General features: G+C 33.7%; 2 protein-coding genes across 9 annotated transcripts in view; both read right to left on the reverse strand.

Moving 5' to 3' along the window:
- LOC6043836 (neurogenic protein mastermind) overlaps positions 1-22,230 on the reverse strand; it is a 253,670-nt gene that overhangs the window by 113,921 nt on the left and 117,519 nt on the right. For 3 of the 8 annotated variants that reach the window (XM_038253538.1, XM_038253536.1, XM_038253537.1), the window contains exon 1: positions 232-400. The exons of 3 other annotated variants lie outside the window; for them this stretch is intronic. The gene's annotated coding sequence lies outside the window, so the exon portion shown is untranslated. Of the gene's footprint in view, positions 1-231; positions 421-22,230 lie in introns of those variants that run through there. 2 more of the 8 variants (XM_038253539.1, XM_038253540.1) reach the window with 2 other exon arrangements.
- On the reverse strand, positions 19,173-20,757 carry LOC6043822 (titin). The gene is made up of 2 exons (XM_038253541.1): positions 19,505-20,757; positions 19,173-19,444 (listed from the first exon to the last, which is right to left on the reverse strand). Exons 1-2 carry the CDS (start codon positions 20,688-20,690, stop codon positions 19,197-19,199), a joined length of 1,434 nt encoding a protein of 477 aa, XP_038109469.1. The 5' UTR covers positions 20,691-20,757; the 3' UTR covers positions 19,173-19,196.

Below are 22,230 nucleotides of genomic sequence, written 5' to 3' on the forward strand. Positions count from 1 at the left end.
TAAAGGTAGGCAAACTTCAAGAGAAGTCAGTTTTAAACGATGAGCAAAATCGAATTTCACTTATTTTGTCCCCCACTAATCGAGCATCAATCACTGCTCAAATCACACTCAATTTGAGCAATCCTGAATCGTTTAGAGCGGAGTAATCCGTCAACCGGTGGTGGCGCCATCTCTGATCCAGCACTTGAACCTGCAAGTGACTTAGAGCCCCCCTTTGTCGCTCTCACTCACTTGACTCACGACAAGATGCATTCCGAGAATGCTTCCCACCTTTACTCGGAAGCCGTCTCCACACAAATTCACAGGAAAAATCTCACAGAAAAACCCCCGAAAACGGGCACCGCGACACCCCTCGAAAAACCGAACCGACACGCGTACTTGTCGAAATCGAACTGATTGCAAAATTTCACGTTCACTGCACTCTGCAGCAAGTGATGATTTTCCCTTCCCTTCGTTCACCCCGAAACGAAATTTTCACTCACTCACGAGCGAAGGTTTTCCACCGCTATGTGGCGAGAACGAGAGAGAGAGAGAGTGAGCGCTCGTTTGTTTGCGTTTCGAGAACGTGCAAGCAATAACAATTCAAATTGATGGCACTTCCTCACTGGAAGCATCGCGAGTGGTTCGCGCGAGCGATTCGTAACTCACTCTCTCGAAACGGAGTAGGCCACACGAAATCTGATCAGAATGATAATCACGTACAAAGTGGCGCGGCGTCGTCGCCGGCTGCGATTGGAATTTTGTGTTTGAAAAAGGAAATAAAAAATAACACAGAGAATGAAGGAGGGGAGCGTCACTCGCGAGTAAGCGTTTGAAGGAAGCGCTCACGAGTGAGTACAACCACTGAAGGAAGGGAAATGGTAAAGAATTACTCGAAGGGGGACGACGACGGAAGACGACAAATTCAGTGTTCAACGAGAAGGAGAGGGTTTCGTCGTGCGCGGCGCAAACGTTCTTGGCAAATTGGATGGTGCAAATTTAATGGTAAGTGATGCTTTTCGCAATTTTCACGGATCATTTCGTGAGGAGGAATTTCGGCCGATGAGTGACGAACGACGTCGACGACGGGTTTGACAACAGGTTAGAGAGTAATGGGAGCATTCAAAATTTTGATAATCTTTTTAATTTATCAGAATTCAATGAAATTAATTTTATAAATTTTATAAATTTTATAAATTTTATAAATTTTATAAATTTTATAAATTTTATAAATTTTATAAATTTTATAAATTTTATAAATTTTATAAATTTTATAAATTTTATAAATTTTAAAAATTTTATTAATTTTATAAATTTTATAAATTTTATAAATTTTATAAATTTTACAAATTTTATAAATTTTAAAAATTTAATAAATTTTTTAAATTTAAATTTTATAAATTAATTATTTAAATTTTATAAATTTTATAAACTTTATAAATTTTAAAAATTTTAAAAATTTCAAAAATTTTAAAAATTTATAAAATTAATAAAATTTATAAAATTTATAAAATTTATAAAATTTAAATAATTAATTTATAAAATTTAAATTTAAAAAATTTATAAAATTTATAAAATTTATAAAATTTATAAAATTTATAAAATTTATAAAATTTATAAAATTTATAAAATTTATAAAATTTATGATATTTATAAAATTTATAAAATTTATAAAATTTATAAAATTTATGAAATTTATAAAATTTATAAAATTTATAAAATTTATAAAATTTATAAAATTTATAAAATTTATAAAATTTATAAAATTTATAAAATTTATAAAATTTATAAAATTTATAAAATTTATAAAATTTATAAAATTTATAAAATTTATAAAATTTATAAAATTTATAAAATTTATAAAATTTATAAAATTTATAAAATTTATAAAATTTATAAAATTTATAAAATTTATAAAATTTATAAAATTTATAAAATTTATAAAATTTATAAAATTTATAAAATTTATAAAATTTATAAAATTTATAAAATTTATAAAATTTATAAAATTTATAAAATTTTATAATAAATTATAAATTTTATAAATTTTATGAAATTTTATGAAATTTTATGAAATTTTATGAAATTTTATGAAATTTTATGAAATTTTATGAAATTTTATGAAATTTTATGAAATTTTATGAAATTTTATGAAATTTTATAAATTTTATGAAATTTTATAAATTTTATAAATTTTATAAATTTTATAAATTTTATAAATTTTATAAAATTTTATAAAATTTTATGAAATTGTATAAAATTGCATTAGAATTTCAAGAAACTTCATTATTTTTTTTATTTTTGATTGAAATTTTCATTTAGTTTGATAAAGTTTATAAAATTAAATGATTTTTATGAAATTTTATGAATTTTCAAAAATTTAGCATACATATTTTTTGAAATTAAATTTAAATTGAAATTTGGCAGAAATATTTTCTAACTGTTGTTAATTTTTGTAACTTCATGTAAGGTAAAATTGAACGACCCATTTTTTTCAAATTTAAAATAATTTCATAAATTTTCTAATTCTTTTCTAACCAGTTTGTGTTTGCAACAAAACATATGGCACATGATATTAAAAACGAAAAAAAAACATTATTCTTTATACAGATACAAAACAAAACATTGGAATAGGACCTAAGCCGAAGTGTAAACAAAGAGTCTTTCCTGCTCACGTCAGTTGATTTTTACGATTGGAACAAGCAGAATAGACTCTTTGTTTACATTTCGGCTTCGGCCCTATTACAATGTTTTGCTAGAGTTATCCAAAAGAATTTATTCAAATTAAAAATCAATTCTTAATGAATTGAACAAAATTGTTATGTAATTTTGAATACCGACAATATTTTGAACTTCGGATGATGTTAATCAGATAAGATTTTTACAACAGATTTTTAAAGATTTTAATAGCTAATGCATTTCCAATGGATAGTCAAATTGTACACAATTGTGAAAGATAAGAGTTAATTAAACATAAAAAATAACATCCTTTTCTTTACTTCTTGTTATTTTCTGTAAATTATGGAAATTTTCTGAGTCCCGGTAAATTCAGTGCTTTGGCATAATGAAAAGAAGCTTTTTATTCTTGTTTTTAATTTTAAGGTTCAACGTAAAAAATTACAGAGCCTATTATTTTTAAGTTTTTAAGTTTTATGCAAAATAAATCAACAGAAATTAAAATTTTCATTATCAAATTGTAAAATTGATTGAAAATTATTCAGAATTCGTTACAAAACGTTTATTAGGTTTATATTTCAATAAAATATATATTCTGAAAAAAAAAATCATTTCGAAAAGCTACTACAGCGACTACAGCAAGTAAACCAACATTTTTGACTTAATCAAATTTTAATAATCAAACATAATTTAAGTGCTCTAATATTTCAAAACGTATTAGCAGGCGTTAAAAATGCTTTCTCATTGTAGCAGTACTTCAAAAACTGACGGAGAACTGAGTGGTGATTATAAATATTTACATTTTTTTGCAGCATCGAAAGGTTTGAACTCTCAACTGACCGAATTTTAACTTAAGAGTTAAATTCTTGAATTTCTTGATAAAAGGTTGTTTGAATGTTACCTAAAATTATGAAAAAATCGATTTAAAAAAATAACCACACTTTAAAACTTCCTCACTCAACATCACCCTTTCGCAACAGATTCCTTCCTTAAACATGCAACAGCAGCAGCAGCCCAGCAACATAATCAAACAGAAGAAAACGGAACGAAGCAAAACACCAAGAGAGAGAAAAAAAACCTCTTTCATATGGGAAATCATTAATCACAGCAAGCCTGCTGAGTGAGTGCGGTCCCCCCAATGCGAGTCGAAGTGAGTGCCAGTCGCCTTCACGGTCGGCGCACAGCAACCGCGTGAGATCCTACACGAGGTGAGAGATTTCTCACTCCCAGGGGGGGTGTTCTCACCACATATGCTGCTTGCAAATATGTAGAGCAACTCTATGAGTGTGAGGCCGAGTGAGAAGCAACACATAATCGATCATCTTGGTGAGAGAGCACGAATCTTGCGCCGGTTACGTTTGAGAGAAGGCAAGTGAATGAGTGAGACAAGACGAAGAGTGCTCATTGTTAATATTCTTAGCGTGATCACAGCACTCGTTGAGTGATAATTCGATGTCAAGTGATGAGCCACACTGAATGAATGTGGGTGGATGGGTGGGAGAGGTGAGTGAATGAGAAACTCCGTACAAATTGAAGGGATTTGGTGGGATGATGACGGGGGGAGTGCGAGTAGAAGGAAAAGAAGCAACATCAACAACGACACTAAGGCATGCAATATGACTATGAAACCGCTATTAGACTATATTGTTTCGGTTTACGCTCGCTCGCTCGCTCTCTCTCTCTCTATCTCTCGTTGTCCGGTTATCTCTCGCTCTCACTCAATACGAAGGCAGTCCATTCCGTAGGTTCCTGGTTCGGTGATTTGCACAGGCCGACCGTGGCGCGAGCCACGGTGGGGGGTCACTCGATGGGTGGACTTTTTTGGGGACGAGGTGGAAAATTAGGGGTGTACTGTTGTTTACTCAACGGATTTGTTTGCAATCAATAGGTCGGGTGATTTGAAACTGATTTGAACATTTATTAGTATGGAGAAGTTCACAAAAAAACACCAGATTAAAAAAAACAATCTTTAATTTCATTTGAAATTTTTAATGTTTATAAATTTACTAAATTTTCAAACGAACAGTTGACTTCACAAGCAGCAAAATAAAATTCTCTATGTATTTCCACAAAATTTGAATTTTTGTTTACAAACCTAGTTTTTTTAAACAAAAATATGTTTAAAAAAAACATAAACTTTTATAGCAATGAGAACTTTGTACAAAATAGCTAAGTTTTCACAAAATATCATCAATATCAAAGTTTTCACAAAATATTAAATAAAATAATAACTAATCACAATATTCATGAGATTTTTTAAAGATGAAGTAATTTTTAGATTTTTTTGAATTTATGCTTACCACTAAATAAAAAAAATATGGCAGTTTAGAATCGATTTCATCAAACTCAAGGCAATCAAAATTTTGCCATTACCATTGTTTGTGCAAGACGGTATTTGTGTCCATCCCCTGTATGTTTACTTCCTTACCACTATTGTACTGACCAGAACAGAACAATAAAGCTTTTGCCTCTTCGCGCGCTGACAACCGTCCGAGACGGTTGGCTCAGCAGTCATCTCAAAGAATTGTTTTATTCAATTAAGAAATTCTACGCGCCTGGACTACAACAACAACAACACAACGTAGGGAATTCGAAGTCAGCCTCTGGCTGAACAACGATATTGGTCAATATTTATTTTTTGAATGACTTTTTCCCAGAACTCTTTAGAGTATTTTGGGAGTCCTATTTTAGCCCTACATCTTTGGATGATCGAGTGTCGACTGTATGTAAAAATCAATGCAAAATATTTATTTAAATGTAGGTGTTTCTTTAAAAAAAACCTCAACGTTGTAAATAACCATGAACAACAAGTCACTATTATTGAAAACTTTGATATTTCAGTATGTTTTGACCGTTGAGATATTATAAAAATAATATTTTCCACACACAAAAAACTTTTTAAAAACGAATTAATTTCGAAATGCAATATTGAAGGCATCATAATCAACAGCATTACATAGAAAAAAATAGTTTTTTTGGTGAGATACAGCGTTTAAAACAAAAGGAAACATTTTTTTTCAATTTGAAGTTTCCTATGCCTCATTCAAACAGCCCCTCATTTTCTACTGCCAAAATGTAAACCACTAATGGTTTAAATTTCAATGTTAAAAATGAAACATTTAATGTTTTTTTGATATTCGGATTTTTTTTAAATTTTAGATGTTTGGCTGTTTAAGTAAGACTTAAAAACTTCATTTAAAAAAAACTGTTTTATTTCTTTTTCTTTAATGCTGTATCTCGGCAACTCTGGATCAGTCTTCAATGTTTCTTCAACTATTTTATGGGAAATTTTCCGAACTCTTTGAAAAAAACTTGTTTCAAGAATAGGACACTAAATTTGAAAATCGAATAAATGATTTTGTTATTTAAAAAATTCAAAGTAAGATTGTATTGCAAATTTATATTGATAACTGAGGTCAAACAAATGATTGGGTATATTTTTTTCACATTTTGTTTTATAAAAAAACGTGGCTCAAAAGTTGTGAATTTTTGTACCATAAAAAAAATTTAAAATTTCCAAAATAACCCTACATGGTTTAAGCAAATAAAAAAAATATTAGAAAAATGCATGAAATCGATCGATTTCGTTGAGAATTGGTTATAAGATTAATAAATTGTCAATTTAAAACAAACTTCATGAATTCATGTACAGTCTTTTAAATGTTTTGCGACAAAACAGACGAAAAGAGTTTTATCAATATTAGTTTTTTCTTACTGACAGTTAAGTCAACTATTGAGTAAACAGTAAAGTTCCACTATTGATTAAATTTAATTTCATAAATTTTGAATCGTTATGCAATTTTTGAAAAGAATAACTTTAGTTGTTACCTATAGTTTAGCAACAAACATGAATCTTGAAAATTATCATATTTTTTTTTAAATTTTTCAATGGAAATTTAAGTGCAATCAGCTGGAATTAATTTAAAATGCTTTCTCCTGAGTTTAGAATACTTTTTAGCATATTTGGGTTAGTTAAACAATCTTTTGATTTTTTGTGAATTTTGGATGTATAGTACCGCAAAGACTTTTTTTTTGCTGAAATTTTCATTTTTGTCAAATCTTCCACATTTTGAAATTAATGATTGCTGAATAACTGAACTAGTATATAATGCATTTTTTCGAATTCTGACTTGCTATTCCAATTTTTATATTGTATTATTTGATCCCCCTTTCCCCCTCCCCTTCCCTTCGACCCCGACCAGAGGTCAAGGGACATTTTAAAAATATTTGTATCGGTCTTTTGTCTTCAAAATTGCCTACTATGCAGTAAAGTTTATTTAAAAAATAAGAAAAACAATCCAAAAATCGAAGTGACTAGGAAATGCTGAAACTAGTCAATAGACAAAAAATAATGATTGGGGGTTGTAAAGTATGAATTATAAAAAATGTATTATGCAAATGAAAATAAAAACAAACTTAAAAATAAATAAAAAAATAATTAACAAAAAAGTTAAGTTTTTCGCAAAGCAAAAGATAAAAAAATACTGAATGATTCAACTTAATCGACGCACCCCTCGTTTTGTTCCATCAATTGCCGATATGGTGCTTGGTCGCTTGTCTTTAGTTGCTACACCCGATGATGCTGCTGGTGGTTGGATGGCATGGAAACAAGTGCTGATCATCACCCAGCACCGACTGACAGTCTCAGAAAGAGAGAAAGAATCAGCGCAAAGAAAAAAGGTACAGCACATATGCATTAAAGCCATTCACCAACTAACAGGCTACACCAGTAACAACAGTAATGCTTAGGAAATGAAAATCTCGAGTAACATTTGAAAATGTTCAAATAGTCAAAAGATTTTAGTTTGTTTTTTTTTCATGAAATCCTTGAAAATTTGTGTTGAAGTCAAACCTGAATTCATACCGTCTAGAAGACATTTTGGAAAGGAACAAATATTTACCTGAAAAGATAAGAGAAAATGAAATTTATTAGATATTTAGTTCAATTTTAAAGTATGTTAATTTAAATACTTAAAAATAACTAGGAAAAAAACAAACAGTGTTCCCATCAGCAAAAACCCTTTTTTTATTCACTCAAGTAACCGTTTGGATGCAGTTTTTGTCGTTCAGCTGGTCCTCGAGCGAGCAACCGCACGGTCCCAGGTGCTTCTTCTTGACGCCCATCCGGCCGGCCTTGCAGTCCACCATGCACGGGTTGGCGTACGTAACGCCGTCGGTGCCGCACGTTGGCAGCACGTAGTTCGAGCACAGGGGACACATCCGGTTCTTCTGGGCCGTCACTTGGTCCGCTAGGAGGGCTATCGTGGTGATGGTGACCAGCGCTAGGAGAGTTGGCTTGGCCATGGCTAAGGGCAGTTTGGTGGGATTTGTGTGAGCAAGTTGGAGCTTTTAATAAAACAACTTGTTTAGTAAATGTGTGACGAATTTGATTTCACACTAATTACGTACAACGATGTGAAGATAAAAAATACTCATTTCGAGGTTTGTTAAACTTTGGCAATTCTCTGTATTACTCTGATCGAAAATAGTGTTTAATACAACCTTCGACCTTTTAATTTCAAACTGTATTGGTTTTATCAGTGAAATCATTGTTTTCTGATTCAATGCTTCTCCAAAACAGTAACGAAAAGTATACAATTTTGATACAAGTGCTGAAAATATGAACTTTTCAGCACTAGTATGGTATAATAAAAGTAAGACTACCTATATCCCTACCGAAAAGTAACTTCTTCAGAGCCAATTTCCCACCAGCAAATGTCACTGCCTTGTTCGCTGCCCTGACCGCACATTTATTAAGGCACACACACGTCCAAAATTACCATTCCTTCCCTTCTTGCCACTCCCTCTCTCCCTCGTATTCCTCTCCCCCTCACCAATCCACCCCCACTTAAGGTAGCCGTTAAGCGGCCAAGAAGCATCTGGACAAAGTCATTATCCGGTTTTGGTCACTCACTTTTAAGGCAAAAAAGACTTCGGACTTGTAGAGTGGTGCGAGTGAGACAGAGAGAGAAAACTGACAGAGAGAGAGGCAAATGTGGGATCAATATGGGGAACCGAAAAACTGACCGACCGGAGAGCGCAGAATCGATTCCTCGTGGCCTGGCCATGTGTGTGTGTGTGTGTGTGCGAGGTGGGAACATTCCCTGAGGAAGCGATGCCATACCATGCCAGGGTGAGAATTGTAGACTAAATCCAGTGTCAAACTCATTGTCACTGGCGAAACCGGATGGCGTTTCGAGTGACCGCTGGCGTTTGCAGAGGGGGATTGTCGGGGATTTGCGGAGGAATTTATTACGGGTCACCGGATTGATGGGAATATGCATAATTTTAAATGTGGAAAGGTTTGAGTTTACGTAAAGTTTATTTTTAATAGAAATTCAAACGATCTAGATAAAATTTGGATTTTTTTTAACTTTTATTAATATTGTTTCTAGCAAAGCAATGAATAGACCAAAGTGAGTTTGTTAACAAACTGTGTATCTTGCTCATGATTTTGATGAAAATCTTTATCTTGAAAAGATTGCTTTGTAACTTATATGCAATAGTTAGATTTTTCAAAAATGGTTATTTTTGCAATTAAAAATATTGATTAAGTGTAACTATTTTCTTCTGAAAAAATTCTGAGCAATATCTACAACTTTGCCGAAGACACTAACTTCGGCAAAGTTGTAGATATTGCTCAGAATTTTTTCAGAAGAAAATAGTTACACTTAATCAATATTTTTAATTGCAAAAAATAACCATTTTTGAAAAATCTAATTTTTACGTAAAAGTTAGAAAGCAAAAAAAATCCTTTTTGACAGTGTAACCAATTTTTCGAAAAAAAAACTTTTTTGATTTTATTTTTAGATGATGGATATATTTTTGATGGCAAAAATGCCACCTTTGGAGCTATGCACGGCGTGTTTTCTAGAACAAACTATTCAGGAAAAAACAGTCATCGCTACTTTCAAATGTGTCTTATAGAAAATTTTCTCAGCTTTCCGATGCTTCTTAGAGCGAAATATTTCATCGAGAAATTTCTAAGATATCTGTATTTTAAGTTTTTCGTTTTAAAATCCTTCATCATTATTGGAAACATAACAAAAAAAGTCAAGGAAACTTGTCAAAATAAGACATTAATCAACTTTGTGCAAGATTGCAAATTGCTAAACACTTTGAAAATTCAGTTTTAACTGAGTTTTGAATATTAGGGATTTATTCAGATATTAGAATCATTAAACCACATTAAAATATTTTTTTTACAGGAATGAATACATCATTACATAATTGTTGTGTACCAATATCAACCGTCTGCTCTGATTTAGCTGCTACAACCGAAGTTTTGCAGGTGTGAGATTGTGAAGGGTAATATTAGAATTTTATGAATAATGATATTTTCTTATGCAAACATGAACCAGGAATCATGGATATAAAACATGATTTAAAATTGATAAATTTCGATAAATTACTGTTGCAAGCTTCAAAAGTCATATTTTTAAGAGTTTAAAATAAAAATAAAATTTTATAAAGAGTTTTACTGTTTAAAATGCATTTATAAGGAACAAAAAAATCTTGTGTTTCAATTCATAATGTTGAAAAAACCTCACAAACACTTTTTTGGTTTGAACAAAAATTAAATATTATTTTGACAAAAAAATAAACAACTATTTCCATTCCGAACTATTTTAACAAAATCAAGGTATTTGTAAAACGTTTTTTAAAAAGATTAAATTTATAAGACTTCTACAATATTCCAGATTCCTTCATACAAAAAAAAAACTACAAAAAAAACATTTCATTCTCATGAATAGCATTTCTCCTGAAACTATCCACAGTAATTTGTAGTTCAATTTCTAGTATATAACATGTTTTGATATCCAGGCAAACTTGTTAAAGATTGGTTAAAGAAATATGAAATATATTTATTCATAAAAATCTAGTAATACCGTTGACCATCTCAAATCTGCAAAAAAATGGTTATTTCGGCCAAATCCAAGCTAACTCTGAGTAGACGGTTGATTTCTGTGCACAAAAATAATGTAATGATCTACGAATTCTTTTTAAAAGTAGATTTTGATACGGTTAAATGTTTTTAATTTCTGAATTAATCTTACATATTCAAAAACTCGATTGAAACTTGATTTTTAAATTATGTAGCGATTTGCAATATACTACAAAGCTGTTTATTTTCTTAGTTTGCACATTTTGATGAGTAAATGAAACATAAAACACATCATTTGACAAGTTTTCTGAACTTTTATTAAATTTTTCTTATAAATAATAAAGGAATTTAAAACAAAAAAAGTTAAAAATTAGATATCTCTGAAATTTCTTGATTAAACATTTCGCTCTAAGAAGCATTGGAAAGCTGAGAAAATTTCCTATAAGAAACATTTGAAAATAGCGATGACTATTTTTTCTCCTTAAGGTTGCCCAGAAATCACGCCGTGTATGGCATTCATTTGATAGTGTTGCCAATTTTTCGAAAAAAAAAAAAACTGAAAAAGGCGAAAATCTATTTAGATTTAATTTTTAGATATAAACTTAAATTTGCAGTCAAAACGTAACTAACATAAAATTTTATATCGATCACCGTTTTCAAGTTATAGACGCTTTCAAAATAAATTTTGAAGTCATGACCAAGCTTGAAGACCTCTGAACATATTTTTTAAAGTTCTAAAAGAAAAGCAAACAGGGAAATTAATTTTTTCTTTCATCACCAAAATAGCCTTGATTTTTAAGTGACGATTACTAGCTGAAAATGCTTCCGATTCTTCATTGTGTTCGAATACAATTTCTAATTTGACATCTTAACTGTTTTTATCACAAATGGTCAATCTCCCCTAACTCCTTATTTATTTTCTTTTTCAAATGTGTTTTAGAGGACCAAAAAGGCAAAAAAATCACAGGATATAAATTGATACTCTTAAAAAATAATAATAATAATATCAGAATCAAAATAAAATTCACGAAGATATTATCCTATAAAAAGTCTTGTTTTTTATTAAATGTTTAAAATGTACCTTAAACTTAAAAAAATCTTCGAACAAACTGATTTTTTTTGACTCTACACTATTTTCGATAAAACACGCCGTTTTCAATTTAAAGTTAGTTTCGGGCTGAAAAAAGTTTACTTTCGATTTTTACTTAAGTATCAACGTTAAAAATAAAAACTAGATAACCATTTTCTTATTTTGCGAATAAAAATATTTTAAATGAATTTTGGATTTTTTAGAATATCTTATTATGAATTTTGAAAAAACAATTCAAAAATCAAAATTTCATAGTCATATGAATAAAATTGTCGTTGTGCAGAAAAAGTTGTTTTTTTATCGTCTGAAACATTAAAATATTTTTTTATTTATTTATTATAACATTAAAATAATAAAAATATGATTTTTGCAGATTTTTCATATTGTAAAAAAACCTTTCTCTAAATGAAGGGAAAATTTTAAGAGTTGTAAAGCAGGCCTGCCCAACGTCCGGCCCAAGGGCCGGATCCGGCCCGTGGAGCCATTTCATCCGGCCCGCGACGGCTTTTTAAAATATTTCTATGCCCGGCCCTTATGACTGTTCATGAAGTAATAAATAAATAAAATTATTGTCCGAATTAAAAAAAAAACAAGCTTGATATCAAATCTTTACATATTATAAGAACATTTTTCATGTTTGAATTAAATTCTTATAATTTTTATATTGATATTTTTTAACTGAAAAAATTGTGCAGGAAAACAAAATTATCCATTTCGTAAAATTGTGAAATTTATGAAAAAACTTGGATTGTTTTCTTAAAATTTGCAAAAAGAGACTTATTGTTATTTCTTTCAGTTTTGACTGTGTTTACTTGAATTTGAAGTTATTTTTTCTATTTTCTTTTTTTTAATAAATAAGTAAGCAAAACTAATGTATTTTTCCAGAACAATTTTTTAGTGAAAATAGATCGCTGGAAATATTTTTAAAATATTGAAAAATGTAATATTCTGAAAATATTTCCAGCGATCTGTTTCTAGTATGAATAATTTGATTTTTAAGCTATTTAAAAAAAAATTTTATTTTTTATTGAAATTTGAATGTTTTTTCCATAAAAAAATATATATATCAAGGTATTTAATTGCAACCGTCAAAAACAATATCTATACAATTTTAAACAAGCAAAAATAAAAATAAGTTGAATAATAGTAGTTTATGCAACAAGTTGCAAAAAAAAAGATTTTTCCAGCACGAGTCATACATTTATCCAACGAGGTTCACCGAGTTGGATAAATATGACACGTGCTGAAAAAATCAATTTTTGCAGAGAGTTCCATACAACATTTTTTGCAATTCCGAAAAACACCCTTTGAGTGGAATTATAAGTCAAATGCTCATGTATTTTGTCAATTAACCGTTTAAAACAAAAAAAAAATATTGAAAAGTATTACTTTTCGAAACAAGTGCTGAAAAGTTCAATTTTTCAGCATCCATTTCGGTGCTGAAAAGTACAACTTTTTAGCATTTATTTTGAAAAGTGTTACTATTCGATTCTGTTATTTTTGGTACAGAAAAGTAGGCTTTTTCATCGTTCAAGAATGACAGGAAAAGTAGGTAGTTTCACGACGGAATTGCAAAAACACATTTTTCAATGTAATCTTTGTTTTTCATTTTTAAAATCAAGGTATGTGAATCATATTTGCATCACTAGTTCTTTTATGTATTTGCTTTAAAAGAACCCAATCAAAAGAAAATTGAAAAAATGTGTTTACTTTTTTCAACTTTTTTCAAATATTAATTCCGGCCCGCCACTGCTTCAGAAAAATCAGATCTGGCCCGCAGGGCCAAAAGGTTGGGCAACCCTGTTGTAAAGACTGTAAAAATATTTTTCGAAATTGTCCTCAGCATAACCGAAAACTTTGCTAAAGACACCGAATCAATCATGATATCATGAATTTTTCACAATTTTGTCAGCTTTATTTAGTCCTCAACTTAGGGACCATCCATAAACCACGTGGACACTTTAGGGGGGTTGGAGGGGTAAGCGATTGTCCACGCTCCGTACAAAAAAGATTTTTTTGTATGGACAATTGTCCACGAAGGGGGAAGGGGAGGGTTGAGATTTCCAAAAAAAAGTGTCCACGTGGTTTATGGATGGTCCCTTAGCCACCGTTCATAATCGGCAATGAATTACAGTGTTTCCAAGAACGTTTGTTTTTTTTTTAGTCTTGCCTTCTCCCCCTCCATCAACTATCAATCCTCGCGATATTGCAACTTTGGGATCAACAGCAGCCAGCAACCAATGTAAAAAAGAAGCGCCAAGAAGTATTCAAATGTATAATCCAACTGTTGCCAACCATAATTACCTCTTTTGTTCCACACACTCTCAAACGAGCGATTCCGCGCTGCAATCGTCGTCGTCGTCGTCGTCGTCGTCGGAGCAGAGGTAAAACACACGAGACGTCGATGGAGCCGCCAAGATCAACAACCTGTGAGATCATGACATGACGACGACGACGATTCGTTATTTGTATCGTCGCCGCACTCATTCTGTGTCAGACGGCTGAGACTTCTGGGAGGGAAATAATGACACCAACAAAGGCAAAGAGTTCGGAAACTGACTCAGAAAAAAAGGGTCACCGATGGCATGTTTAAACAAAATTCGAAAATTTTATGCTAAATCATGTTTTGAAAATGTTTACTTTTTGTTAAAATTCCTTCTAAAATTACTTTTTTTTTTCTTATTTTTCATTTTTTTTACCACTGTCTACAGACAGAAACTTGGACAGAAACATACTTTGGGAGTCATTTTTCGGGCGCGAAAGAAAAATCGTTGAACCTTACTCTCTCTCTCTGTTTCTCCCGGGAGAGTGATGGCAACATTGTGTAAAAGAGTTGCCAAACAGATTCCAAAGCGCTCCACATGGAAGTAATTAGGCTGCTCGAATTGGTAGGATTCTTTGTGGCAGTGTAAACAATGATGCTTGGAAACATATGCCAGCTGATGATTTTTTGAATTGATTTTAACTTGAATCAGAAAAAACATCAAAGCAACCCAATTGACTGTAGGATTTTTCCCAAAGTTGAGTAAGATTTTCAAACAACTGTCGCTATTGAAATGTCAAAATAATTATTATTTTTTCCTTCAGATGCAAATGGACACTGCCAAACTTCTGCTAATAATTTTTGTCATCATGATGATACTGCTATCCATAATAATGGCAATACTGGCATACATCGCGTACAAAAATCCGGAACTCACCCTTGGAGGAGCGTCCAACGAACGAGAGAGACATATGACCAACTATCGTCCATAAGCTAATCATTTAATAAAAAATAAAAAAAAAAAATGTTATGTAAAGACATTTCCTCAGTTCTTTTGTCAGTGTTGGAGAATCTGATAAACAAGAAATATACCGTCATCAGGGGTGACATTGGGTCTTGGGGTGAGATTGTGAAACATTCCAATTCAAATAAAGATATATTTTCAAAATTTTAAAATCTCGATCCAAAAACACTTTTTGTCGACCATATTAAAATATCCAAAAATGAGATTTTTAAAAAAATATCTTTCTGTGCAATTTTTTTTGTAGAAAATCTATTTAAAAAAGTTTATTTTTAAGAGTGATTGTTCAACTATAAAAACAATAACAATAAAAAAAGACATAAGAGGTACCCTCTGATTGGATTTCTTAGGCAAAAATAAGTATCTGTACAAATTTTGAGCCAAATCGGTTAAGATTCAGGGGTCGCTTTTGATCGTTGAAGTTTACATATATGGGGAAATAAATTTAGAATAATAACGGTGCTCAAAATACTGTTATTATGAAAAAATATGCAATCCCAGATTTTGGGGTCTATCGATTCCTTACACCATAGGGCACCACTGTGCAAAAAAATAAAAACATTCGCTGATATTGTTTTCGAAATACAGCCCTTTTAAGATGTTACATCCGATTTTCAATAAGAAAACCAAAATAATCTATACAATTTTAGCATTTCAAAGAATATGCAATTCGAGATAATGATGTTTTTTGCTTCATATGACTGTCAAGTATCTCTGGGCCAAGATTCAGAAATTTGCTGATGTTCCCGAGATACAGCCATTTTAAAATGTTATTTCCGACTTTTCAAAGATAAGTTCTCAAGATATAACCATTTTATAGTGTTATTTCCAGATTTTTCGAAGAAAATCAATATATCGAATTCAATGAGAAGTTTATTTGTTCAGAGCCGATAGGATAGTTTACAGTCGGAAATAACATTTTAAAATGGCTGTTCCGCATATACTCAACCGTCATCAGAAACAAATGGCATAATTATCTCGAACTGCATATTCTTTAAAGTGCTGAAATTGTATCGATTTAATAGATTTTCATAGAAAAATTCGGAAATAGCATTTTAAAATGGCTGTATCTTGAGAACTACATCAGCAAACTTTCTGAAACTTGACCCAGAGATACTTGACAGCAGTGTTGCAAATGAGTGATAAAAAAGCTATCAATAGATTATCTCTGCTCCAAAAATATCTGAGAGTATAGTGGCCGTCACTATAGCTTGTGAGATCTCTTCTTATGCCTCGTGATTCCCAGCGATGTCATTCTCTCTCTATCACTCTTTCCCTTTTCCTCGACTATGCCCTCTCACCGCATAGTCTCTCAATCTCTCCGAAAACTGCAATGAGAGAACGCGAGAAGGCGATTAGGAGCCGACCACGCATGACGTCCCGTTAAACTGCGTTTGCGAAATTGGTTTTGTGGCGGCTTTTGTGGTTAAACGCTGTTGTGGTAGGATGAACGTGGAAGCGGGAATGAGAGAGAAAAGGAAAATGTCAATCGCGAGTGGGTAAACACGAAAACGTGTTCGGCTATGTTCGGCGCTGAGAGTTTCAATGAAGAGAGAAGAGCAGTTATATTTGAGGCATGAATATTCAGGTGGGATAATTGTAGTTGCTGAGAGCTGATATTTTGATATTTTAACAACCCTGCTTGACAGTCATATGAAGCAAAATTCATCATTATATCGAAATGCGTATTCTTTAAAGTACTGTAATTGTATTGATTTTATAGATTATCTTTTAAAAAGTCGGATATAACATTTTAAAATGGCTTATCTCGAGAACAACATCAGCAAACTTTCTGAAACTTGGTCCAGAGATACTTGACAGTCATATGAAGCAAAAAACATCATTGTCTCGAAATGCATATTCTTTAAAGTGCTGCAATTGTATTGATTTTATAGATTTTCTTTGAAAAAGTCGGAAATAACATTTTATAATGGCTTATCTCGAGAACTACATCAGCAAACCTACTGAAACTTGGCCCAGAGATACTTGACAGTCATCTTTATCTTGAATTGCATATTCTTTGAAATGCTAAAAAAGTATAGATTGTTTTGGTTTTCTAATTAAAAGTTGCATATAACATCTTGAAAGGGCTGTATCTCGAAAACTACATCAGCGAATGTTTTTATTTTTTCGCACAGAGGTGCTCATTGTGTTAGGAATCTATAGACCCCAAAATCTCGGATTGCATATTTTTTTTTCATAATAACGGTATTTTGAGCAGTTTTTTTCAGTATTTTTCCACCAGGTGGCGCAGGTCTCGCTTAATTTTGTTCAAGTGTGAGATTCTTGTAGGAAATTCAATTTTCTACAACTTAGTCGATTTTTTTCAAAAAGTAGTTTCTTATGTACGTCTTGTATACCTCTGATATACTTTCAAGTATATAAGCCGATTTCTTTTAATAGCATTGCTAACAACTCATTAGGATCAACACAGATCTTCTTGCACTCTTCGACAAAGTTGTAAGGAATTGAATTTCCTACAAGAGTTTCTAACCAAGCTAATTGCAGTAAACGCAAAAATCAAAGCTTTAGCTAAAATTGTCATAAACCACTTTTTTCTGATACAACATTAATTAAATTAAAAAAAAGGGTTTTTACAAAATTTAAAAATAAAAGAAAACATAGATTCATTTAAATTCCTACTCTTTAAAAATAAATCTAAAACAAGGTTGAAATCAAATTGAGAGCAAATCTTTTTTGTCTTTTAAAAAACATACACATAGTGTTACAGACATGACCAGTTTGACAAAGATAACATTTTCATACTGTTTTTGAAGTTTCAAAAAATAAAAGACTCATAAAAATGCAATAAAACGCTTAAAGATTTAGTAAAATATAAAATAATAGCCTCCATGAAACAACAAAAAACCATTCCCATTTATGCATCATTACCGGTTCTCCACCGGTGGAGGAATGCCACCCAACCGACTTGGGGACGCTTCTGTTGGAGCTCCTGCTGGAATGCCCTGCTGAACCAGGGCTCCAGGGGAGAGCGCGGGCTGGGGGCAGGAGCTCATGCGCACTTGTCCGAACGGATATTAACTTCTCTTTACCAGTCGAGTGTGAGAGATCACAAAAAAGAACCACAGCCAAACGGCCTGGTGTTGAAGCCTTCGAGCGACTTATTTTTTTCAAAATTTTCATTTAAATCAGTTAAAATATATTTTTTTAATTTTAAAGTTTTTTTTTATCAATATAAATAATTAAATTTAACAACCCCATTCCAGAAGTGAAAAGCACCCAACTCTATGCGGCGGCAAAACGAGCGAGGAAGTGACGACCCCATTTCTGCGCTCTCTCACTCCCTCACATTCTCGCTCACTCTCTCACTCACACTACGCTCGGCAAGACAAATGGTGCGCCGTGTTTTAGTTCACACTTTACGTGACTTCATTTCGGAAATGAGATGACCGTCCACCACATTGCCCTTCCTCTCTCTCGCTGTCTCTCTACTCCAGATCTTTCGGGTGGCAATCAAACCGATTGCTCCGCGGATTTTATGGTCCATCTCCGTGGTGATGGTTCTGGTGCGATAACGTGCCCAAGGGGAACATAACTGAGCCGTTTTGAAAGTTTTTTGAAAATGAAAATTAGTGTTTTTGTTTCAATATTTTTGCTAACAATTAATTTTAAACATTAAAAATAGCTACTGATGGCAACACTGCTGTCATAATGAAATTACCAATCAGGAGTTGGCATTGAGTTGACATGATTTTTTTGCATAAAAAAGCAATAGTTTTAAAATAATTTAAAATAATGGCAACACTGCTGTCACATGAAAATTTTGCACTGAAAATATCATAAATCCAAATAAAATCGTCGATGGGACTTTTCCATTTTTTTTTATCAATAACTAAAAGTCAAATCATAAAAAAGTTTATCATGGCAACACTGCTGTCACGTGAAAACAATATCGCCATGTTAAAAATATAAACAACATTATCGCCTTAATTTGGCTGTAAAAAAAATCAGACAATAATTTAATTTAAAGAATCAAAAATAAAAGTTTTGGCAACATTCATTGTTCAAAATTTAAATTGACTTCGTTTGATTATCCTATGATAAATTTAGAAAATAATTTAAAATAAAAAACAAAAACTAAAAATAGCAACACTGCTGTCAATAAGGATTAGTATTGATTGTTATTTAAAAATCAAATTGAAATTATCTATTTGCTTTGTTTTTTTGAATTTCATAATTAAATTAAAAAAAACTCGAATTGATGGCAACACTGACTCAAATAAAGTTGTTCAAAATAATCATTTTATTGCACTCTACACTACTATTCATCAGCATCATCGGACGCCTTCACCACTTCCGGCTTGCCCTTCTTGGGCGCCCTCGTTCCCGTCGGCGGATCCCGCCCGTGCAGGATCTTTCCCCAGTCGGTCGTTCCGTCCGGCTTTGTCGGGAGCGCCTTTTGCGGCTCGTTCGGATCCTTCCCGAGCAGCTGCTCCAGCTCGCTGAGCTGTACCAGGATGCCGGGCGTGTTCAGGTCGATCTCGTCCGCGAGGTTTTCCGGGATTTTACCTAAATTTGGGAGAAAAAAGGTCGAAGACCTTGAGTTGTTAAAAACCATGCCGAACCTACCGTCCTCGGCGGCCTTGTCGATGATCTTCAACATGCTGGCGATCTTGGAGCGGGTATCCTGTACCAACTCCTGCAGCTTCTCGTCTTTGCCTTTAGGAGGAGGTTGCGTGGCGGGTACCCTCGTGGTTAGGCCGAGCTTCTGCTGGTACGATCGTAACGCTTTCGTTACGGCCTGGAGAAGTTTTTTACGGAATGAATTACTGAGAAAGGGTCTTGCGTCAGCTGGAAGAACTGGAACGTCTTGGGCGGTAGGGAGGTTGCTGGGTGTAACTTCAAAATCTAAAGTTTCGGACAGTTCGGTGGTAGCCTCAAGCACTGCAGGTTCTTTAGAGTTGATCGGTGCTGGAACTTCCGGAACCTCGTACTGATTATCTGGAACAGCCGCAAGCGGAAGCTGCTCGATACCCTTAGGAATGTCATACTCATAAGCTGCTGAAGCAGCTGGCGATTCAGCTTTAAGTTTCTCTGCAGATACTTCATTCTTGACCGGACCTTCGTCCACATGATCAGGCTTGTTGGGAATCTCGATCACTACACTATGGGGAGTCACTACTATTTCAGCCTCTTGAAGCTCTTGAGACCCTCCCTCCGGTTTATCAGTAACCACAATCTCTACACTATGGTGTTCGGAACTCTCCACTTTCTTTCCTTCGTCAACATGATCCGGCTTTTCAGGGATGACGATCTCAACGCCATTGGGTTTAACAGTTACTTCAAGTTCAGACGGGTTTTGCTCATCCGGCTTCACGATCTCCACCCCGTCCGGCTTGATGATCACTTCCAGATCTTGCTTGGGACCCTCATCGACACGATCAGGTTTGTCCGGGATCGTGATCTCCACGTCGGATTCGCTTTGCTCAGGAAACCGAACTCCCAGCTGTTGCATGATCGCCGCAACGTCCGCATTGTCGCGAAGCAGCTTCAGGCGACCCGCGGGAAGACTCCGGAGGAGAGCTTCAATTTTTTCGATCTTGCTGGCGATCTCCGGGCGCCACGAAGTGATCTGCCGTAGGAGATCTTCGGGCGCTACGTTGATCGCGTCGACGATGTGGTGGAGCGCATTCAGCAGGTGTTGCTTCACGGTGATTGACTTGTAAGGACCTGGAGGTCCATAGCTTACTGGAAGCGAGTTTCGACTAGTTGAAGGCGGAACCGCTGGTGGAGGACCGTAGCTTACTGGAAACATGTGTTGAGCAGGAAGAGGTGCTCCATACTCCTGTCTGGGAGCCACTGGAGGACGTCCATAGCGGGTCCGAGATCCGATAGCTGCCTCAAGTGATGGAGAAAGTTTTGGTGGTCCATAGCTTATTGGTACTCTCGACTGCTGATATGGAACCGCTGGTGGAGGTCCGTACCGGATTGGTAGAAACGGATTCCTGGAACTCGTCGGAGCACCATATTCTATCCTAGGTAAAGGAGCTCCATTTTTCTGGGTAGGAATCGCTGGTGGCGGTCCATAACTAATTGGTAGAAACGATGGAGCAGGTCGGTAGTAGGGTAGAGGAGCTCCATATTGCTGGGAAGGACGACTCCAAGCAGGTGGCCCGTATTCTTGAACTTTTCCGGGTACTGACTCTTTGGAGTTCGAGGACCCCGGTTCCCCGACGCCAAGATTCTTCAACATTCTGAGCAGCGAACTCAGTGTTTTGGTTCGGGAAGGTTTCTCCGATAGTCCACATGACGCGTAGAGTACTACCAGAACTAAAAGCCACCAATGATTGGCCATGTTGAATTACGTTTGCTGTCCGGTTTGGGACTATTCGTGCACTTTATATCGTTCAGGGTAATTGGTGGTAAATGGACGTTGGGAAATTGATTGGCTCCGTGAAATGTGGGATGACTAATCGGAAGTGATAAGGACTTCAAACGATTCTTAGTAGTTGCTCATTAAAGCGTATTATCCGAGGTAATGAATTCGTATTTAGCAAACGAAACGAAGATCATGCTTTTTCAAATGAGATATTTTGAGTAGTTTACTCGTATTCAGAGAATTTGCACTTGTTTCAATCTTCCAAAATTGCCTGTAAGATCCAAGCTATTAGATTATAATTCAATTTACACTTATCTTCTCAATAAGACTAAATTGATGATTCGGTGGCGTATATTTGCTATTTCTAGAATCTCGAGAGAATAAGTCAGAATTCATCTCCGAATTATCGGATACTAAATCCTGCATCATGGTCGACGAGATTCAGACATGGAGTTCGTACTACTGGTGGCTTTTTTGGAGGATTCCGTTGGTATCCGAATGTAGGGAAAAAACTGTGGATTTGATCAAAAATCCATCTCCGTTTTACCAGATACCTAACCCATGTTTCGTTGAGTCCTTGTTCCAGACATCGATTTGATTTTGTAAATCGCTTTTCAGAAGGATTCCTTGAGTAGCCAAGCGTATGCGCAAGGATTGTGGATTTAGTTATCAAAGGAAGAAGTTAGAATCCATCTCTGGTTTTCCGGATACTAAAACATCAATCATGAATTTTCAAAATTTTATCTAACTTGTGTTATGAATCCCCTAAGGACTTTATCAGTAAAGGTTGCCCCAAAACTTTCAAATGAGTGGATAAGTTAGAATCCATCTCCTTATGTCCAGATACCAACCGTCATCATGATCAAGATATTTAGATTCCAGACAAAGATTTATTACTGCAAATGGATTCTCCAATGGTTTTCTTTAGATTCAACGAGTGCGGACAAGATTTTAAATTTTTAACGATAATTTAGAA

The sequence above is a fragment of the Culex quinquefasciatus genome, chromosome 2 (genome assembly GCF_015732765.1).
Source record: "Culex quinquefasciatus strain JHB chromosome 2, VPISU_Cqui_1.0_pri_paternal, whole genome shotgun sequence".
Taxonomy (NCBI): domain Eukaryota; kingdom Metazoa; phylum Arthropoda; class Insecta; order Diptera; family Culicidae; genus Culex; species Culex quinquefasciatus.

Bases quoted from the DNA above. Each gene is read 5' to 3' on its own strand.
- LOC6043822 (XM_038253541.1), bottom strand. From the start codon at position 20,690: ATGTTTCCAGTAAGCTACGGTCCTCCACCAGCGGTTCCGCCTTCAACT. The intron at 19,445-19,504 runs GTAGGTTCGGCA...TCCCAAATTTAG, and splicing joins CGACAAGGCCGCCGAGGACG to GTAAAATCCCGGAAAACCTC.